Below are 23,318 nucleotides of genomic sequence, written 5' to 3'. Positions count from 1 at the left end.
TTTATAGACGTGTTTATAGACGAGTTTATAAACGAGTTTATAGATGTGTTTATAGACGTGTTTATAGACGTGTTTATAGACGAGTTTGTAGACGTGTTTATAGACGTGTTTATAGACGAGTTTATAGATGTGGTAATAGACGTGTTTATAGACGTGTTTATAGACGAGTTTATAGACGTGTTTATAGACGTGTTTATAGACGAGTTTATAGACGTGTTTATAGACGTGTTTATAGACGAGTTTATAAACGAGTTAATAGATGTGTTTATAGACGTGTTTATAGACGTGTTTATAGACGTGTTTATAGACGAGTTTATAGACGTGTTTATAGACGAGTTTATAGACGTGTTTATAGACGAGTTCATAGACGTGTTTATAGACGAGTTTATAAACGAGTTTATAGATGTGTTTATAGACGTGTTTATAGATGTGTTTATAGACGAGTTTATAGACGTGTTTATAGACGATTTTATAAACGAGTTTATAGACGTGTTTATAGACGTGTTTATAGACGAGTTTATAGATGTGTTTATAGACGAGTTTATAAACGAGTTTATAGATGTGTTTATAGACGAGTTTATAAACGAGTTTATAGATGTGTTTATAGACGTGTTTATAGACGAGTTTATAGACGAGTTTATAGACGTGTTAATAGACGTGTTTTTAGACGTGTTTATAGATGTGTTTATAGACGAGTTTATAAACGAGTTTATAGATGTGTTTATAGACGAGTTTAAAAATGAGTTTATAGATGTGTTTATGGACGTGTTTATAGACGAGTTTATAGACATGTTAATAGACGTGTTTTTAGACATATTTATAGACGTGTTTATAGACGTGTTTATAGACGAGTTTATAGATGAGGTTATAGACGTGTTAATAGACGTGTTTATAGACGAGTTTATAGACGTGTTTATAGACGAGTTTATAGACATGTTTATAGACGTGTTTATAGACGAGTTTATAGATGTGTTTATAGACGAGTTTATAAACGAGTTTATAGATGTGTTTATAGACGTGTTTATAGACGAGTTTGTAGACGTGTTTATAGACGTGTTTATAGACGAGTTTATAGATGTGTTAATAGACGTGTTTATAGACGGGTTAATAGACGAGTTTATAGACGTGTTTATAGACGTGTTTATAGACGAGTTTATAGATGTGTTTATAGAAGTTTTTTTTTAGACGAGCTTATAAACGAGTTTATAGATGTGTTTATAGACGTGTTTATAGATGTGTTTATAGACGTGTTTATAGACGAGTTCATAGACGAGTTTATAGACGTGTTTATAGACGAGTTTATAGACGTGTTTATAGACGAGTTTATAGACGTGTTTATAGACGAGTTTATAAACGAGTTTATAGACGTGTTTATAGACGTCTTTATAGACGTGTTTATAGACGAGTTTATAGACGTGTTTATAGACGAGTTTATAAACGAGTTTATAGACGTGTTTATAGACGTGTTTATAGACGAGTTTATAGACGTGTTTATAGACGAGTTTATAAACGAGTTTATAGATGTGTTTATAAACGAGTTTATAGATGTGTTTATAGATGTGTTTATAGACGTGTTTATAGATGTGTTTATAGACGTGTTTATAGATGTGTTTATAGACGTGTTTATAGACGTGTTTATAGACGTGTTTATAGACGAGTTTATAGACGAGTTTATAGACGTGTTTATAGACGAGTTTATAGATTTGTTTATAGACTAGTTTATAGACGAGTTTATAGACGTGTTTATAGACGTGTTTATAGACGAGTTTATAAACGAGTTTATAGACGTGTTTATAGACGTGTTTATAGACGAGTTTATAGACGTGTTTATAGACGTGTTTATAGACGAGTTTATAGACGTGTTAATAGACGTGTTTATAGACGAGTTTATAGACGTGTTTATAGACGAGTTTATAGACATGTTTATAGACGTGTTTATAGACGAGTTTATAGATGTGTTTATAGACGAGTTTATAAACGTGTTTATTGACGAGTTAATAGACGTGTTTATAGACGTGTTTATAGACGTGTTTATAGACGAGCTTATAAACGAGTTTATAGGCGTGTTTATAGACGTGTTTATAGACGCGTTTATAGACGAGTTTATTGACGTGTTTATAGACGCGTTTATAGACGCGTTTATAGACGTGTTAATAGACGCGTTTATAGACGAGTTTATAGACGCGTTTATAGACGAGTTTATAGACGTGTTTATAGACGTGTTTATAGACGAGTTTATAGACGTGTTTATAGACGAGTTTATAAACGAGTTTATAGATCTGTTTATAGACGTGTTTATAGACGTGTTTATAGACGAGTTTGTAGACGTGTTTATAGACGTGTTTATAGACGAGTTTATAGATGTGGTAATAGACGTGTTTATAGACGTGTTTATAGACGAGTTTATAGACGTGTTTATAGACGTGTTTATAGACGAGTTTATAGACGTGTTTATAGACGTGTTTATAGACGAGTTTATAAACGAGTTAATAGATGTGTTTATAGACGTGTTTATAGACGTGTTTATAGACGTGTTTATAGACGAGTTTATAGACGTGTTTATAGACGAGTTTATAGACGTGTTTATAGACGAGTTCATAGACGTGTTTATAGACGAGTTTATAAACGAGTTTATAGATGTGTTTATAGACGTGTTTATAGATGTGTTTATAGACGAGTTTATAGACGTGTTTATAGACGATTTTATAAACGAGTTTATAGACGTGTTTATAGACGTGTTTATAGACGAGTTTATAGATGTGTTTATAGACGAGTTTATAAACGAGTTTATAGATGTGTTTATAGACGAGTTTATAAACGAGTTTATAGATGTGTTTATAGACGTGTTTATAGACGAGTTTATAGACGAGTTTATAGACGTGTTAATAGACGTGTTTTTAGACGTGTTTATAGATGTGTTTATAGACGAGTTTATAAACGAGTTTATAGATGTGTTTATAGACGAGTTTAAAAATGAGTTTATAGATGTGTTTATGGACGTGTTTATAGACGAGTTTATAGACATGTTAATAGACGTGTTTTTAGACATGTTTATAGACGTGTTTATAGACGTGTTTATAGACGAGTTTATAGATGAGGTTATAGACGTGTTAATAGACGTGTTTATAGACGAGTTTATAGACGTGTTTATAGACGAGTTTATAGACATGTTTATAGACGTGTTTATAGACGAGTTTATAGATGTGTTTATAGACGAGTTTATAAACGAGTTTATAGATGTGTTTATAGACGTGTTTATAGACGAGTTTGTAGACGTGTTTATAGACGTGTTTATAGACGAGTTTATAGATGTGTTAATAGACGTGTTTATAGACGGGTTAATAGACGAGTTTATAGACGTGTTTATAGACGTGTTTATAGACGAGTTTATAGATGTGTTTATAGAAGTTTTTTTTTAGACGAGCTTATAAACGAGTTTATAGATGTGTTTATAGACGTGTTTATAGATGTGTTTATAGACGTGTTTATAGACGAGTTCATAGACGAGTTTATAGACATGTTTATAGACGAGTTTATAGACGTGTTTATAGACGAGTTTATAGACGTGTTTATAGACGAGTTTATAAACGAGTTTATAGACGTGTTTATAGACGTCTTTATAGACGTGTTTATAGACGAGTTTATAGACGTGTTTATAGACGAGTTTATAAACGAGTTTATAGACGTGTTTATAGACGTGTTTATAGACGAGTTTATAGACGTGTTTATAGACGAGTTTATAAACGAGTTTATAGATGTGTTTATAAACGAGTTTATAGATGTGTTTATAGATGTGTTTATAGACGTGTTTATAGATGTGTTTATAGACGTGTTTATAGACGAGTTCATAGACGAGTTTATAGACGTGTTTATAGACGAGTTTATAGACGTGTTTATAGACGAGTTTATAGACGTGTTTATAGACGAGTTTTATAAACGAGTTTATAGACGTGTTTATAGACGTGTTTATAGACGTGTTTATAGACGAGTTTATAGACGTGTTTATAGACGAGTTTATAAACGAGTTTATAGACGTGTTTATAGACGTGTTTATAGACGAGTTTATAGATGTGTTTATAGACGAGTTTATAAACGAGTTTATAGATGTGTTTATAAACGAGTTTATTAATGAGTTTATAGATGTGTTTAGAGACGTGTTTATAGACGAGTTTATAGACGTTTTTATAGACGTGTTTACAGACGATTTTTCAGATGTGTTTATAGATGTGTTTATAGACGATTTTATATATGACTTAATAGACGTGTTTATAGAGGTGTTTATAGACGTGTTTATAGATGTGTTTATAGACGTGTTTATAGACGAGTTCATAGACGAGTTTATAGATGTGTTTATAGACGAGTTTATAGACGTGTTTATAGACGAGTTTATAGACGTGTTTATAGACGAGTTTATAAACGAGTTTATAGACGTGTTTATAGACGTGTTTATAGACGAGTTTATAGATGTGTTTATAGACGAGTTTATAAACGAGTTTATAGATGTGTTTATAAACGAGTTTATTAATGAGTTTATAGATGTGTTTAGAGACGTGTTTATAGACGAGTTTATAGACGTGTTTATAGATGAGTTTATAGACATGTTAATAGACGTGTTTATAGACGTGTTTATAGATGAGTTTATAGACGTGTTTATTGACGAGTTAATAGACGTGTTTATAGACGTGTTTATAGACGTGTTTATAGACGAGTTTATAGATTTGTTTATAGACGAGTTTATAAACGAGTTTATAGATGTGTTTATAGACGTGTTGATAGACGTGTTTATAGACGAGTTTATAGACGTGTTTATAGACGTGTTTATAGACGAGTTTATAGATGTGTTAATAGACGTGTTTATAGACGTGTTTTTAGACGAGTTTATAGACGTTTTTATAGACGTGTTTACAGACGATTTTTCAGATGTGTTTATAGATGTGTTTATAGACGATTTTATATATGACTTAATAGACGTGTTTAAAGACGTGTTTATAGACGTGTTTATAGATGTGTTTATAGACGTGTTTATAGACGAGTTTATAGACGAATTTATAGATGAGTTTATAGACGTGTTTATAGACGTGTTTATAGACGTGTTTATAGACGTGTTTATAGATGTGTTTATAGATGAGTTTATAGACGTGTTTATAGACGTGTTTATAGATGTGTTTATAGATGTGTTTATAGATGTCTTTATAGACGATTTTATATATGACTTAATAGACGTGTTTATCGATGTGTTTATAGATGTGTTTATAGACGTGTTTATAGACGTGTTTATAGACGTGTTTATAGACGAGTTTATAGGCGTGTTTATAGACGTGTTTATAGACGTGTTTATAGATTTGTTTATAGATGTGTTTATAGACGTCTTTATAGACATGTTTATAGACGAGTTTATAGACGTGTTTATAGACGTGTTTATAGACGTGTTTATAGACGAGTTTATAGACGTGTTTATAGACGTGTTTATCGACGTGCTTATAGACTTGTTTATAGTTGTGTTTATAGACGTATTTATAGACGAGTTAATAGACGTGTTTATAGACGAGTTTATAGATGTGTTAATAGACGTGTTTATAGACATGTTTATAGACGAGTTAATAGACAAGTTTATAGACATGTTTATAGACGTGTTTATAGACGAGTTTATAGATGTGTTTATAGACGAGTTTATAAACGAGTTTATAGATGTGTTTATAGACGTGTTTATAGACGAGTTTGTAGACGTGTTTATAGACGTGTTTATAGACGAGTTTATAGATGTGTTAATAGACGTGTTTATAGACGGGTTAATAGACGAGTTTATAGACGTGTTTATAGACGTGTTTATAGACGAGTTTATAGATGTGTTTATAGAAGTTTTTTTTAGACGAGCTTATAAACGAGTTTATAGATGTGTTTATAGATGTGTTTATAGACGTGTTTATAGACGAGTTCATAGACGAGTTTATAGACGTGTTTATAGACGAGTTTATAGACGTGTTTATAGACGAGTTTATAGACGTGTTTATAGACGAGTTTATAAACGAGTTTATAGACGTGTTTATAGACGTGTTTATAGACGAGTTTATAGACGTGTTTATAGACGAGTTTATAAAGGAGTTTATAGACGTGTTTATAGACGTGTTTATAGACGAGTTTATAGATGTGTTTATAGACGAGTTTATAAACGAGTTTATAGACGTGTTTATAAACGAGTTTATTAATGAGTTTATAGATGTGTTTAGAGACGTGTTTATAGACGAGTTTATAGACGTGTTTATAGATGAGTTTATAGACATGTTAATAGACGTGTTTATAGACGTGTTTATAGATGAGTTTATAGACGTGTTTATTGACGAGTTAATAGACGTGTTTATAGACGTGTTTTTTAGACGTGTTTATAAACGAGTTTATAGATGTGTTTATAGACGAGTTTATAAACGAGTTTATAGATGTGTTTATAGACGTGTTGATAGACGTGTTTATAGACGAGTTTATAGACGTGTTTATAGACGTGTTTATAGACGAGTTTATAGATGTGTTAATAGACGTGTTTATAGACGTGTTTTTAGACGAGTTTATAGACGTTTTTATAGACGTGTTTACAGACGATTTTTCAGATGTGTTTATAGATGTGTTTATAGACGATTTTATATATGACTTAATAGACGTGTTTATAGACGTGTTTATAGACGTGTTTATAGATGTGTTTATAGACGTGTTTATAGATGAGTTCATAGACGAGTTTATAGATGTGTTTATAGACGAGTTTATAGACGTGTTTATAGACGAGTTTATAGACGTGTTTATAGACGAGTTTATAAACGAGTTCATAGCCGTGTTTATAGACGTGTTTATAGACGTGTTTATAGACGAGTTTATAGACGTGTTTATAGACGAGTTTATAAACGAGTTTATAGACGTGTTTATAGACGTGTTTATAGACGAGTTTATAGATGTGTTTATAGACGAGTTTATAAACGAGTTTATAGATGTGTTTATAAACGAGTTTATTAATGAGTTTATAGATGTGTTTAGAGAGGTGTTTATAGACGAGTTTATAGATGTGTTTATAGATGAGTTTATAGACATGTTAATAGACGTGTTTATAGACGTGTTTATAGATGAGTTTATAGACGTGTTTATTGACGAGTTAATAGACGTGTTTATAGACGTGTTTTTTAGACGTGTTTATAGACGAGTTTATAGATGTGTTTATAGACGAGTTTATAAACGAGTTTATAGATGTGTTTATAGACGTGTTGATAGACGTGTTTATAGACGAGTTTATAGACGTGTTTATAGACGTGTTTATAGACGAGTTTATAGATGTGTTAATAGACGTGTTTATAGACGTGTTTTTAGACGAGTTTATAGACGTTTTTATAGACGTGTTTACAGACGATTTTTCAGATGTGTTTATAGACGATTTTATATATGACTTAATAGACGTGTTTATAGACGTGTTTATAGACGTGTTTATAGATGTGTTTATAGACGTGTTTATAGACGAGTTTATAGACGAATTTATAGATGAGTTTATAGACGTGTTTATAGACGTGTTTATAGATGTGTTTATAGACGTGTTTATAGATGTGTTTATAGATGTGTTTATAGATGTCTTTATAGACGATTTTATATATGACTTAATAGACGTGTTTATCGATGTGTTTATAGATGTGTTTATAGACGTGTTTATAGACGTGTTTATAGATGAGTTTATAGACGTGTTTATAGACGTGTTTATAGATGTGTTTATAGATGTGTTTATAGATGTCTTTATAGACGATTTTATATATGACTTAATAGACGTGTTTATCGATGTGTTTATAGATGTGTTCATAGACGTGTTTATAGACGTGTTTATAGATGAGTTTATAGACGTGTTTATAGACGTGTTTATAGATGTGTTTATAGATGTGTTTATAGATGTCTTTATAGACGATTTTATATATGACTTAATAGACGTGTTTATAGATGTGTTTATAGACGTGTTTATAGACGTGTTTATAGACGTGTTTATAGACGAGTTTATAGGCGTGTTTATAGACGTGTTTATAGACGTGTTTATAGATTTGTTTATAGATGTGTTTATAGACGTCTTTATAGACGTGTTTATAGACGAGTTTATAGACGTGTTTATAGACGTGTTTATAGACGTGTTTATAGACGAGTTTATAGACGTGTTTATAGACGTGTTTATCGACGTGCTTATAGACTTGTTTATAGTCGTGTTTATAGACGTGTTTATAGACGAGTTTATAGACGAGTTTATAGACATGTTGTAGACGTGATTATAGACGTGCTTATAGACGTGTTTAAAGACGTGTTTATAGACGTGTTTATAGACGTGCTTATAGACGACTTTATTGACGTGTTTATAGACGAGTTTATAGACGTGTTTATTAGTTGTGTTTATAGACGTGTTATAGACGTGTTTATAGACGTGCCTATAGACGTGTTTATAGACGAGTTAATAGATGTGTTAATAGATGTGTTTATAGATGTGTTTATAGACGTGTTTATAGACGAGTTTATAGACGTGTTTATAGATGTGTTTATAGACGTGTTTATAGACGTGTTCTTAGACGAGTTTATAGACGTGTTTATAGACGTGTTTATAGATGTGTTTATAGACGTGTTTATAGATGAGTTCATAGACGAGTTTATAGATGTGTTTATAGACGAGTTTATAGACGTGTTTATAGACGAGTTTATAGACGTGTTTATAGACGAGTTTATAAACGAGTTCATAGCCGTGTTTATAGACGTGTTTATAGACGTGTTTATAGACGAGTTTATAGACGTGTTTATAGACGAGTTTATAAACGAGTTTATAGACGTGTTTATAGACGTGTTTATAGACGAGTTTATAGATGTGTTTATAGACGAGTTTATAGATGTGTTTATAAACGAGTTTATTAATGAGTTTATAGATGTGTTTAGAGACGTGTTTATAGACGAGTTTATAGATGTGTTTATAGATGAGTTTATAGACATGTTAATAGACGTGTTTATAGACGTGTTTATAGATGAGTTTATAGACGTGTTTATTGACGAGTTAATAGACGTGTTTATAGACGTGTTTTTTAGACGTGTTTATAGACGAGTTTATAGATGTGTTTATAGACGAGTTTATAAACGAGTTTATAGATGTGTTTATAGACGTGTTGATAGACGTGTTTATAGACGAGTTTATAGACGTGTTTATAGACGTGTTTATAGACGAGTTTATAGATGTGTTAATAGACGTGTTTATAGACGTGTTTTTAGACGAGTTTATAGACGTTTTTATAGACGTGTTTACAGACGATTTTTCAGATGTGTTTATAGACGATTTTATATATGACTTAATAGACGTGTTTATAGACGTGTTTATAGACGTGTTTATAGATGTGTTTATAGACGTGTTTATAGACGAGTTTATAGACGAATTTATAGATGAGTTTATAGACGTGTTTATAGACGTGTTTATAGATGTGTTTATAGACGTGTTTATAGATGTGTTTATAGATGTGTTTATAGATGTCTTTATAGACGATTTTATATATGACTTAATAGACGTGTTTATCGATGTGTTTATAGATGTGTTTATAGACGTGTTTATAGACGTGTTTATAGATGAGTTTATAGACGTGTTTATAGACGTGTTTATAGATGTGTTTATAGATGTGTTTATAGATGTCTTTATAGACGATTTTATATATGACTTAATAGACGTGTTTATCGATGTGTTTATAGATGTGTTCATAGACGTGTTTATAGACGTGTTTATAGATGAGTTTATAGACGTGTTTATAGACGTGTTTATAGATGTGTTTATAGATGTGTTTATAGATGTCTTTATAGACGATTTTATATATGACTTAATAGACGTGTTTATAGATGTGTTTATAGACGTGTTTATAGACGTGTTTATAGACGTGTTTATAGACGAGTTTATAGGCGTGTTTATAGACGTGTTTATAGACGTGTTTATAGATTTGTTTATAGATGTGTTTATAGACGTCTTTATAGACGTGTTTATAGACGAGTTTATAGACGTGTTTATAGACGTGTTTATAGACGTGTTTATAGACGAGTTTATAGACGTGTTTATAGACGTGTTTATCGACGTGCTTATAGACTTGTTTATAGTTGTGTTTATAGACGTGTTTATAGACGTGTTTATAGACGTGTTTAAAGACGGGTTTATAGATGTGTTTATAGTTGTGTTTAAAGACGTGTTTATAGACGAGTTAATAGATGTGTTAATAGATGTGTTTATAGATGTGTTTATAGACGTGTTTATAGACGAGTTTATAGACGTGTTTATAGATGTGTTTATAGACGTGTTTATAGACGTGTTCTTAGACGAGTTTATAGACGTGTTTATAGACGTGTTTATAGACGAGTTTAAAGACGTGTTCATAGACGTGTTCATAGACGAGTTTATAGACGTGTTTATAGACGTGTTTATAGACGAGTTTATAGACGAGTTTATAGACGAGTTTATAGACATGTTGTAGACGTGATTATAGACGTGCTTATAGACGTGTTTAAAGACGTGTTTATAGACGTGTTTATAGACGTGCTTATAGACGACTTTATTGACGTGTTTATAGACGAGTTTATAGACGTGTTTATTAGTTGTGTTTATAGACGTGTTATAGACGTGTTTATAGACGTGCCTATAGACGTGTTTATAGACGTGTTTATAGACGTGCTTATAGACGTGTTTATAGACGTGCTTATAGACGTGTTTATAGACGTGCTTATAGACGTGTTTATAGACGTGCTTATAGACGTGCTTATAGACGTGCTTATAGACGTGTTTAAAGACGTGTTTATAGACGTGTTTATAGACGTGCTTATAGACGACTTTATTGACGTGTTTATAGACGAGTTTATAGACGTGTTTATAGTTGTGTTTATAGACGTGTTATAGACGTGTTTATAGACGTGCCTATAGACGTGTTTATAGCCGTGTTTATAGACGTGCTTATAGACGTGTTTATAGACGTGCTTATAGACGTGTTTATAGACGTGCTTATAGACGTGTTTATAGACGTGCTTATAGACGTGCTTATAGACGTGCTTATAGACGTGTTAATAGACGTGCTTATAGACGTGTTTATAGACGTGTTTATAGATGTGTTAATTTAGTGAGATTGTTACCAGTTTTTCACTACATAACATGAATTTAGCGATTTTACCAATTGAGTTTGAATCCTAATGTTCTTTTATAGTAAAAAGTAAGTACGATGTGGCTGCACAATAATTGTGGCTCAGGAGGGCAGTAAATACAAGGAGTTAGTCATCTGTAACTCTCAGTTGTTCTGTAAAAACAGAGAGCAATATTCCTTTCATTCAGTCTCAGCTTGCTGTTTTGTCCTATCTTGTCTAGCTTATTGTTCTGAGTACATGAGGACAATGCTTTTGTGATTTTTCAAGAACACATAAAAAAATTTATATTTAAAACAGTGTTTTTACCCTCTCTGAGTGGCTGGCAGGAGAAAGGTGGAACTCGTAGAGGGGAATGAAGAAACCCTCCAACTCACCGATCAGCAAAAGCAGGATCACACCGTCTGCAAACTGATTTACAGCAATATCATTTTACAATCATTATATACACCACTGCATGTTCCTAAGGCAAGTGGAAATGTACACATACTTTACTGTTGTCTTTATCTATTTTACCAGTTTACTACAGCTAAACTGTAATCCAGTGAAATTAAAATAAAACATGCATGCAATATATACACTAAGATATAAAAAAAAAATCTAAATGTATTATAAGCAAAGTAGTAAATCTTTAGAATTATTTGAATTATTATGCACCCTGTTTTTCTTTGGGGAAAAATCAGGTGCATTGATTCACCTGTTTCTCGATTTCAGACACCTGCAACCTTAATGGAGACATGTTCTTATTGATGAAGTGCAAGAGGGCCTGTAGATGTGGATAAAGGTTAAATACATCAGCAGTTTATTTTACACGAATTGTACGTGTATTACAAGAGCATTTTTTAATACCTTTTTGACTGTGGAGATTTTGTATGAGTCCAGTTTGAGCAGCTCATCTATGGGGTCATCTATTAATTGAAAAATAAAGGTATTCTTGGGGATGCACTTTACTAATGCTTTAACCACAAAAAATGAACGGAATAAAAGTTCTAAATAAAATGTCAACTTACTTTTACCTTCAGAATTGTCACTGGAGACACAGAATAATATGATAATATTAGTGTTAATATGAAACAAAAAACTATTTCTTTGGATGTATCATGTATATTGATTAATTAAAATTTTATTTAATAATTATTTATACCTTTGCAAAGTAATGTATTCGATCTGCTTGCCAGATTTGACGTCTCCTTTGTTTACCTTTATCAAATGCATAATAATCAACAGAGAATGTCGTGATTAATTAATTAATTTCCAATTGGAAATACTGAAGGTCCAACAACCGTTCCTTATTGTCAAGTGCAAAATAAAAGTTTTTATTTAGTAACTTAAAGCACTTCATAGTGGTGTGAATAAACATAAAGCTGTTACTACACTTCATACAACATATACTAATCCTGCTGCTCTACACACATCTATAAAATCAGCTTGATGGTAAAATGCAGTTATAAAGCATTGAAGGACAAATGATCAGAAACTCACCGATTTGGTATTTTTTTTTTTTTTTTTTTTACGATTAGTAGTTGCTACATTTTGTGCTACTGTACATTAGAACATCGGAAGCATAGAGTCTTCATATGAAGAGATTTCATTTATAAATAAGTGTACAAGCATTTACACTAGATATTTGATATTTATTAAAAGATTGTTCATTCATTTTCTCCCGCTTATCCGTTTTTTAATTCGGGTCGCGGGGGCAGCAGTCTAAGCAGAACCCTGCCTTCGACTGCTGCCCAATCCTCACAGCACCGTCCCTTATGGTCCCTCCTGCAGGTGGTGAGCCCACGGGAAGGCGGCCCCACGTCACGGCGACGTCACGGACCTTGATATTTCCCTCGTAAGGGATCCCCGGAGGATAGAGGGTTAAGGGCCTTGCTCAAGGGCCCAAGAGTGGCAGCTTGGCGATACCGGGGCTTGAACCCCAGACCTTCCGATCGGCAACCCAGCGCCTTAACCGCTGGAGCCACCACTCCCCCTTAAAAGATTGTAGTTTGTGTAAATTTGTGCATAAGAGGATTTGATCCCTTGAGGATTGCTTATTCTGACTGTGATTCATAGAAGGACTTTGGAATCTCAATCAAAATGACAAGTTAAGTATGTTGGAGATAAAGAATACCATAAAGAATATCATTAAAAAAAATATTATTAATTAATTGCCATTCATTTTTTTTAAGTAGAACAAAGGAAATGAAGCAGTCTAGACAGAAGATGGCTGGTTTGTTTGCTCGTAGCTGTAAGTTAAATATTGACTTAATATTACAATTATATATTATAATTCATTACTATTTTATTTGGGTAGTAGTTTGTTAAAATAGTTTCGTCTTATTTTTCAACCTTCGCCTAGTTCATGACATGATCAGTCGATTCATGATTCATCACACATAAGCCCAAGGAAAATCTATTTTTTTTGCAAACTTTTGTAAATCCAGTGGAAATCCAGTGGGAGTTTCATTCATTCATTCATTTTCTCCCACTTATCCGTAATCCGGGTCGCGGGGGCAGCAGTCTAAGCAGGCCCCCGCCTTCGACTGCTGCCCAATCCTCACAGCACCGTCCCTTACGGTCCCTCCTGCAGGTGGTGAGCCCCCAGTGGGAGTTTACTTTTATTCAAACATATTCACAATGTACTATTTGTATATTGTTTTTAACAATGGACATCATAACACAGATAAACACAGATAAAGCAGTTACAAGTTTGTTCCTTATAAAAAACTCCCTGAGATAGTATGAGGAAGAAACCTTGAGTGGAACCACGTTCAGAAGAGAAGCCATCCTCGTTTGGGTGGCACCGAACGAACATTCAATACAGTTAATCATTGTTCTGGTGTACAGGTGATTAAATGCATCCTGTGGTCCTGAGCCATATTTATTCCAAATCCATTCTCATAGTTCTTGAGTTGCTCAGTAATTTATTATTATTATTATTATTATTATTATTATTATTATTATTATTATTATTATTATTATTATTATTATTATTATTATATACATTATTTCTTTTGTGTTATTACATTAGATTAGATTTTATTGCATTTATTGAGGTTCATGTGCAGTTAAAAATAGGATTGTGCTGGAGAACATAAATAATTTTGGCAGATGTTTATATGCAGTATACACATGCACTGTATGTAAACATTTGTGGACACCTGATCTGAAGTGCTTTTTAAACATGCCATTCCACATGACCTTATATTTCATGTATTCCTCTACATTTTATATTCAAAATCCATTCACAGATCATATTTAAAAATGTACCTCGAACAGGGCAACCTCCACACTAACATTTGAGGGAAGGGCCAGGTCAGGCTGATAGCGCTTCACCATGGCCACTAGCAGATGAAGAGTCGCCAGCAGGTCTCGACTGTGGATTACTTAACAACAGAGAGAGTCTTAACCACAAATTCAAGCATTTTAGACTGTTTAATAATCAACATCTTTTGACTCATTGAATGAATAAGGCAACATCTGGTCACTCCTTTTCTTTCTATGATGAGTGAAAAGTTGTCAATTGCAAATCCTCTTGAGGGTCCTTGAGCGAATCTATTAAACCGTTTACTCAGCTAATCACCTGCCCTGCCAGTTTACAGTAAAAAAAAGTGTCAGTTTGTGAATAATTGTATCAGTAAGTGTGTTAACACTGCAGTTACACTTACATTTACAGTTAATAGAATGTGTTAATGGCACTAGCATAAATTTCACAAAGCAGATATAGTTAAAAACAATGGGACTCACGTTTGGCACTCCATTTAGCGGTACTATCTGCTTCAGGACCAAGCCCTAGCTCCTGGTTGAGGGCTTGCAGAATTAGGTCTAGTTTGTACATCTGAGCAATGGTGCTTACTGCGATTTCCTCAACCTCTAAGTGAATGCCACCTAACTTGCCTGAGGTAAAAAAAAAAAAAAGAATAAAAAATTGTAACAGAAATCTAGAACAATGTTTCTATAATAACTGTTGCATTTAAAAATAAATGAGTTTTTTACTCAGTAGGTGATGAATCACAAGTCCATCATAGATGTCTTCCTCCAGAGACTTTATCACAATGTGCTCTGACTTCAGAGTACTGTTAATCCAATCCACCAGAACCTGTGGTCCAGATAGAGAGGTCAGATACAGACATAATTATGTAGGAAATGTAGAACAATCTACTCAGGATCTCACCTCTTTAAGCTTCAGTAGTTTGGGATCATTAAAAGATGAAGGCTGGATGATGTTTCTCCTTTCTCCTGCCATATGAAATAAAACTCAGTATTGCGTCACATTTTACATTTCAGCACCCTACAAAAAAAAGGCTTTTCATGTTTTCTTTAGTTTTATTTAAAGACACAGAAGATGAAAACGCAGACATGGGGCTCTGTGATGTTCACTCATATTAAAAAGGTAGCAGCTTATTAAAGGTAAATCACTCACCTTGGTAAGCGCCCTCATTACCCTGCACAGATTGTACCGCATTATCCATTTGATGTTTCTGTGATTAATTACACATAAATAAACTGAATAAGTAAACATTCACTGCTGTGTAGTAAGAACAAAATTAAAACCGAGCTCACGGGTTATATAAAGTTATTATATAAAAAATGACTGTTTCATCAGCAGCCCCAAAACACAAGACAGCTAAATGAAGTCAGCCGAAAATGATCACTTGATGGAATGGAATGCAAGTGTAAGAAATTGTCCTGTAAATTAACAGTAAAATACTGTCAGCTCAAGTTAACTCATTTTGTTTGCAGAAACCAACTGCACTTAAATTGGCCATTTCTTTGTAAACTAATATTTCTAATATTTAAGTGATGTGAGCACTGTCAGGGATTCACCCTGCCACGCCCCCCTCTGTAGCTGTCAGGGATTCACCCTGCCACGCCCCCGTCTGTAGCTGTCAGAGATCCACCCTGCCACGCCCCCCTCGATAGCAGTCACGCTGCTTTCCAAGATTACCGACAGCTGTGGCTCATGAAAGAACAGACTACTTAAACTCACGTTCTTGAGTCACAGGCTGTCGGTCGTTATATTGTCAAGCTGGACAATCGCGTGGCTGCTCGACCGCCGGCTGTATATGCGAATTCCACTTCCGACTTGGATTACTCATTGCCGAAGGCTTTATGGATTATGCTTGGGACATTCGAACTCATAGCGGACAACGCGTATCGAGCGGATGTCTTTGTTGTTTTCAACGGCTTATGAGTGTTTTTGTGTTGTACGGTTGTTGAAATAAAAGGACAATGATCGGACTATATCGGCTTCCGCGTCTGCAGCCTGACAGAACGACCGACCTATACCGAACGCGGATTCGCCATTCCGCGATTCCGACCGCAACGGATCGGCAGCTGAACCCGGCTTCGGATTTCCTCCGGAAGCTCAGTGCCGCTTCTCGCGGTTCAGATCCACAGAAGCCGGATCATGAGAGCGCGGCTGCGCCACGCCCCTCAGAGAGCGCGAGGGGATTACCGGCTCGTTACTCGGGGAAAAAAGACGAATTGGGCGGATTTCTGCAAGGCATCGGCGAGTATGTGGCTGTTAACATTTCCCGGTTTCCTTCCGAACGAGCCAAGATTGCCCTCTGTATTTCCCTCCTGTCTGGTGAAGTTCTTGCCAAAGCCAGCTCACTATGGAGCGCCAAAGGGGGCAAATTCGGCTCACTCGCCGAATTCAGCGGGCTGCTTCTGGGGAAGTTGGGGATAGAGGTGGTGGATCTCCACTACAGTCCCCTTGAGGAGGAAGTTGCTCCATTCCAAGGTTCTTAAGAGCACGCGGCTCCATGCCGGATCTCCCATGAGTCTTCACGAGAGCGCCGCGCCGCCACAGAGTCTTCACGAGAGCGCCGCGCCGCCACAGAGTCTTCACGAGAGCGCCACGCCGCCACAGAGTCTTCACGAGAGCGCCGCGCCGCCACAGAGTCTTCACGAGAGCGCCGCGCCGCCACAGAGTCTTCACGAGAGCGCCGCGCCGCCACAGAGTCGTCACGAGAGCGCCGCGCCGCCACAGAGTCGTCACGAGAGCGCCGCGCCGCCACAGAGTCGTCACGAGAGCGCCGCGCCGCCACAGAGTCGTCACGAGAGCGCCGCGCCGACACCTCCGGTCACAGAAGGCGAAGTGACTCCTCCGAGTCCCTCTCCAGACGACGCCCCATCCCAGAGCCCCTTCCAAGGTGACATCTCACCCACGGAAAGCTTGGCTCTGCCCCAGGACCTCCAAGAGAGCTCCGCCCAGCTCCAGGTCCCTCCAGAGAGCTCCGCCCAGCTCCAGGTCCCTCCAGAGAGCTCCGCCCAGCTCCAGGTCCCTCCAGAGCGCTCCGCCCAGCTCCAGGTCCCTCCAGAGCGCTCCGCCCAGCTCCAGGTCCCTCCAGAGCGCTCCGCCCAGCTCCAGGTCCCTCCAGAGCGCTCCGCCCAGCTCCAGGTCCCTCCAGAGCGCTCCGCCCAGCTCCAGGTCCCTCCAGAGCGCTCCGCCCAGCTCCAGGTCCCTCCAGAGCGCTCCGCCCAGCTCCAGGTCCCTCCAGAGCGCTCCGCCCAGCTCCAGGTCCCTCCAGAGCGCTCCGCCCAGCTCCAGGTCCCTCCAGAGCGCTCCGCCCAGCTCCTGCCTCCTCAAGAGGGCACGTCTCCGCTCCAGGCTCCTCCCGAGAGCTCGTCTCCGCCTCCGAGTGACCCCACGAGCTCGTCTCCGCTTCAGTGTCCCAAAGAGAGCTCCACTGATGTCGTGGACCTCCAGGCGAGCCCTTCTCCGCTCGTGGATCTCCAGGCAGGCTTCACCTCATTTCCAGGCTGCTCAGTAGGCTCCGATCTGCTCCTAAGGGTCCCAAGGAGCGCCCCTACGCCCAGGGGTTTCCCTGTGCACTCACCCCAGCTCCAGGACTGCGAAAGGGAAGTTGAACCGCTGCCCCCGGGTTCCACCGACGGCGACGGCTCACCCCACAGTCCCGCAGAAGGCGACGGCTCGTCCCCGGCGCCCGCAGAAGGCGACGGCTCGTCCCCGGCGCCCGCAGAAGGCGACGGCTCGTCCCCGGCGCCCGCAGAAGGCGACGGCTCGTCCCCGGCGCCCGCAGAAGGCGACGGCTCGTCCCCGGCGCCCGCAGAAGGCGACGGCTCGCCCCCGGCGCCCGCAGAAGGCGACGTTTCGCCCCCGGCGCCCGCAGAAGGCGACGTTTCGCCCCCGGCGCCCGCAGAAGGCGACGTTTCGCCCCCGGCGCCCGCAGAAGGCGCCGTTTCGCCCCCGGCGCCCGCAGAAGGCGACGTTTCGCCCCCGGCGCCCGCAGAAGGCGACGTCTCGCCCCCGGGCTCCGCAGAAGGCGCCGTTTCGCCCCCGGCGCCCGCAGAAGGCGACGTCGGTCCTCCAGGTCCCTCTGACGGCGACGTCGGTCCTCCAGGTCCCTCAGAGGGTGGTACGAGGTTTCTGGTCTCCGCCCGGGATGTCCTCCACTCCCCGGTCATTGTCATGGTTGGCGTCCAGTTCCGGTTCCCCGCCATGGAGGTCGCTCCGGCTCCAATCCCCGCCAGGGGCTTTACTCAGCCTCCCGTCAGCACCGAGGGCGTGGCTCCGTTCCGGATCCTCCTGCAAGGTGTTGTCCCATGCCGGCTCTCGGCAGAGGATGCTCACCAGGCCTCCGTTGCTCCCAGGCGTCTAAGGAGGCCTTCCTCGGAGTGCCCTGGCCCGCCTGGCATAGGTGTGTTTTGGGGCGTCAGGTGTCGCCCCTGGAGGGGGGGGTACTGTCAGGGATTCACCCTGCCACGCCCCCCTCTGTAGCTGTCAGGGATTCACCCTGCCACGCCCCCGTCTGTAGCTGTCAGAGATCCACCCTGCCACGCCCCCCCTCGATAGCAGTCACACTGCTTCCCAAGATTACCGACAGCTGTGGCTCATGAAAGATCAGACTACATAAACTCACGTTCTTGAGTCACAGGCTGTCGGTCGTTATATTGTCAAGCTGGACAATCGCGTGGCTGCTCGACCGCCGGCTGTATATGCGAATTCCACTTCCGACTTGGATTACTTATTGCCGAAGGCTTTATGGATTATGCTTGGGACATTCAAACTCATAGCGGACAACGCGTATCGAGCGGATGTCTTTGTTTGTTATTTTCAACGGCTTATGAGTGTTTTTGTGTTGTACGGTTGTTGAAATAAAAGGACAATGATCGGACTATATCGGCTTCCGCGTCTGCAGCCTGACAAGCACATTGGTACTCAGAATGTATTTTATTTGACAAAAAACATATGAAAAAGAATTATGCAAAATCAATAAAAGTATCAATTCAAATCAAATCTCTTGCAGACAGTAGCAGCACGCAGTGTGTTTCTTGATTTTACTGGCAGTATTGGAGTAATCTACTGTTTGTTTGTTTTTTAGAGTTGCTTTTGTAAATTTAATTTACAGTATATTAATATATAAATACATTTCATAGTGTGTTGTTTGATTTCACACATTAAAACCCTTCAATCCCACAGCAAAATCCTGTTTTAAAAGAGCACTTATGTGTCCACACAGCAGTGTTGCGGTAACTCTGAAGCATTGATGAAGTTAATGAGATAATGAAGTGACTAATTAAATGAGGATTGATCAGGGCCAGGATTACTGAAGGAAGGAGAAACAAGAGCAAAGAAACACAATTTACAGCCAAAGCCATCGATAAAATCAAGATTTCAGCAGAGGATGATTATAAAACATTCGTCATCTTAACAAATTCATAAATATTTAACATCCGTCATATTACCAGCTTCACTTATTATCAACTGGTGTGACTTTATTTCTGTCATATGTGTACAAAAGCTCTAATTGAGATTTTAGGTGTAATTTCATTTAAAGTCACCAGAATGGAGATCAGTGTTTATTTTAGTGTTGCTCTTGAACCTTGACCTTTTAAAACAGGGTTTTTTTTTTTCTAAATAAAACCAAATTAAGTAAATATTGAGACGATTCAGGAGGATCATTTATTCATGATGCAATGCATGTTGGCAGTTTGGCAGTTTAGCCCCCAGCATGCATTGTAGCTCGTTGATCACCATTCTTGAGTTTCATGTGCTGATTATTGATGTCTGTGTGTCTTAATCTTGCGATATCGCTGAAGGGTTTGTGTGTAAATGTTTGTACAAATAGTTTGTACTCTTGATTTTTATAACAAATATGCTTTGCATACACACTTATAACAGTCAGAGAAAACTAATAATAAACAGTCAGGGGTCACTAGCACAACTAAAACAACCGCTGATCTCAAAAATGGTGGTCAAACGAAACATTTCCAATAAAATATAAACCCCTGTTAAATTTAAAAAAAAAATTTTTTGTAGAAATATGACAGGAATAAAGTCGAACTATAATAAGTGAAGCTGTTAATTTTGCTTTTGGATTAGTTTATTCATTGTTTTAATTCACTGGATTTCATCTAAATCTGTAACTGTGTGTCCACATGACTCTGTCACGTGGCGTATATTAGACAACTAATGTTGGGAATAGTTTTTAAAAAGCAAAAATGCAAAAAGTATTAAGTTTACTTGTATATCCATTAACAGTATTTAACTGTTAAATAAACAGTAATTACATGTTTTATAATTTACAGTATTTTACTGTCGCTTTTTTACATTCTTTCACTGGTAAAACTATGAAAATTATTTACAGTCTAGTAACAGATTCAGGCTGCAGCAGTTTTTGACTTTTCGCTTTATCCTCTGTCATATACACACACACACACACACACACACACACACACACAGACACACACACACACACACAAACACACACACACACACAAACCATCAGAGACACAAGATACTGACAGAGAAAACAACTCTGAAACAGGTGAAAATAGAAATGTTTATTTGCGTGTGGTGACGGTTGTCAGATCGTTTTGCCTCAAGCTGACACAAACCTTCGCTCCATGTTTGACGCACACTCGGATAAACATGCCTACCTTCAGCAGCACATCAGCAGCACATGAACTCTGGCCCTGCTCTCTGCTCACACTTGTCCTTTAGGCACGTCTTTGCAAATCAACACTGCGACAGGTAAAGTCAAGCCAGAAGACCGTCACTGGTTTAACCCTCCTGTTTTGTGAAATTCCAGCAATATTACTGTCAATAAACTCTAGGCTACTTTTTGTAAGGAAGTAGCAGTGAAGAAACACAGCTTCCTCTTTCAGTTATGTGGTTTCAGTGCAGGAAACTGAACAACGCTGCAGCTTTGTTACTCTGAGCAGCTCAGCTGTTCATTACATTTTATTACAGTCGTGTGAAGCCAACATTTGTACATTTCAAGTGATTAGTCAAACAGCTATATATCTGAAACTCAAGTGCTGTATAAGAATCAGTAATAGTTGTAAGCAGTTTTTTTTTCTGTTTTTAATATCCCCATTGCTCAGTTTCACAAGAGGTTTGTTTCTGATATTAGGATAAGGTTTAGGTTAAAATAATACACATTTTTTAATTGCTCTTTACCATCCTTCAGAGAAACATTACGAACATCATCATTCTCTCACACTGTTTTTCCCTAAGTTCAGAATCAGACTCCTTGTGAAAAGGAGGAAGCAGTAATTTGGGCAGGGGGGTTACCATGGTTACCATGGTTACCTGGCAAATAGACAAGACCAGATTAGCTTCCAAATAAACAGAGATTGAAGCCCAGAATTCACCTTAACATAAAAGAAGCATGTGTTTACAGACTTATTTACACCTTATCTTTATACAGACATCACATTTATACACAGTATCTAACAGAGTGCACCCCTTACATTTCAGCAACCATTTAAGGGACAATACTATAATAATGAAACTTGGATATTTAGTGTGCAGTTTGTATACAGTACAGATTTACTGTCCTCTGAAAAGAACTCAACATACAGCCTTTATTGTCTAAATAACTGCCAACTAAAGTGAGTGCACCCTCAGTGAACATGTCAGAACTGTGTCCAAAGTGTGTATATTGTGTGTGAGCATCATCGATACCCAGCACTGCTTTAATCCTCCTGGGTGTGAAATTCACCAGAGCTGCCCATGTTGTTGCTGGGATCCTCTTCAGCTCCTCCATAATGACATCACGGAGCTGCTGGATGTCGGACACATGGTGCTGCTAAGGATTTTCTGGTTCCATCCTATAAACTGTTATTTAACTCTATGCTTTACATACTGTGTGTGTGTGTGTGTGTGTGTGTGTGTGTGTGTGTGTGTGTGTGTGTGTGTGTGTGTGTGTGTGTGTGTGTGTGTATGTGTGTATGTGTGTATGTGTGTGCCCTGTGAAAGACTGACATCCATTCTCATGGTTATCTTCTCACCTTATTCCCAGTATACAAACCCAATTCCAAAAAAGTTGGGACACTGTACAAATTGTGAATAAAAACAGAATGCAATGATGTGTAAGTTTCAAATTTCAATATTTTATTCAGAATACAACATAGATGAAAAAATTTATCATTTTTAAGGGAAAAATAAGTTAATTTTAAAATTCATGGCATCAACACATTTAAAAAAAGTTAGGACAAGGCCATGTTTACCACTGTGTGGCGTCCCCTCCTTTCTTTATAACAGTCTGCAAACGTCTGGGGACTGAGGAGACAAGTTGCTCAAGTTTAGGAATAGGAATGTTGTCCCATTCTTGTCTAATACAGGCTTCTATTTGCTCAACTGTCTCAGGTCTTCTTTGTCGCATCTTCCTCTTTATGATGCGCCAAATGTTTTCTATGGGTGAAAGATCTGGACTGCAGGCTGACCATTTCAGTATCCTGTCCATCGTCATCACTCTCAAAGAAAACATCTTCAGCTCTGCTACCTCCAGCTCCGCCTCCTGCCTTTTACTCAATGCCACTGTCTCTAATCCATACAACATCTCAGGTCTCACCACAGTCCTATAAACTTTCCCTTTCATTCTTTTAGATACTCTTCTATCACAAATCACTCCTATCACTCTTCTCCACCCACTCCACCCTGCCTGCACACTTTTCTTCACTTCTCTAACACACTCTCCATTACTTTGCACTGTTGACCCCAGGTACCTGAACTCCTCCACCTTCTCCACCTCTTCTCCCTGCAACTGCACCCCTCCACTGCCCTCCCTCTCATTCACACACATGTACTCTGTCTTACTCCTACTGACTTTCATTCTCCTTCTCTCCAGCGCATATCTCCACCTCTCCAGGCTCTTCTCAACCTGCTCTCTACTCTCACCACAAATCACAATATCATCTGCAAACATCATAGT

The 23,318-nt window shown here is 37.9% G+C and overlaps 1 protein-coding gene across 2 annotated transcripts in view; it reads right to left on the bottom strand.

Moving 5' to 3' along the window:
• Positions 1 to 21,247, bottom strand: part of parvg (parvin, gamma) — a 30,205-nt gene extending 8,958 nt beyond the window's left edge. The window contains exons 1-11 of one of the 2 annotated variants that reach the window (XM_083546489.1): positions 21,040 to 21,247; positions 15,554 to 15,611; positions 15,305 to 15,369; positions 15,127 to 15,229; positions 14,878 to 15,027; positions 14,401 to 14,516; positions 12,290 to 12,345; positions 12,156 to 12,175; positions 11,995 to 12,053; positions 11,843 to 11,911; positions 11,455 to 11,556 (exon numbers count right to left, since the gene is read on the bottom strand). In XM_083546489.1, coding sequence (XP_083402615.1) covers positions 11,455 to 11,556; positions 11,843 to 11,911; positions 11,995 to 12,053; positions 12,156 to 12,175; positions 12,290 to 12,345; positions 14,401 to 14,516; positions 14,878 to 15,027; positions 15,127 to 15,229; positions 15,305 to 15,369; positions 15,554 to 15,602 — 789 coding nt within the window. In that variant the 5' untranslated portion in view covers positions 15,603 to 15,611; positions 21,040 to 21,247. The remainder of the gene's footprint in view (positions 1 to 11,454; positions 11,557 to 11,842; positions 11,912 to 11,994; positions 12,054 to 12,155; positions 12,176 to 12,289; positions 12,346 to 14,400; positions 14,517 to 14,877; positions 15,028 to 15,126; positions 15,230 to 15,304; positions 15,370 to 15,553; positions 15,612 to 21,039) is intronic. The other variant, XM_083546490.1, reaches the window with a different exon arrangement.
• Positions 21,248 to 23,318: the final 2,071 nt, after the last annotated feature.

Source organism: Silurus aristotelis, assembly GCF_946808225.1.
Source record: "Silurus aristotelis genome assembly, chromosome: 7".
Lineage (NCBI taxonomy): Eukaryota > Metazoa > Chordata > Actinopteri > Siluriformes > Siluridae > Silurus > Silurus aristotelis.
Note: the sequence above shows the minus strand (reverse complement) of the source record. Positions and strands in the feature narration are given on the sequence as shown.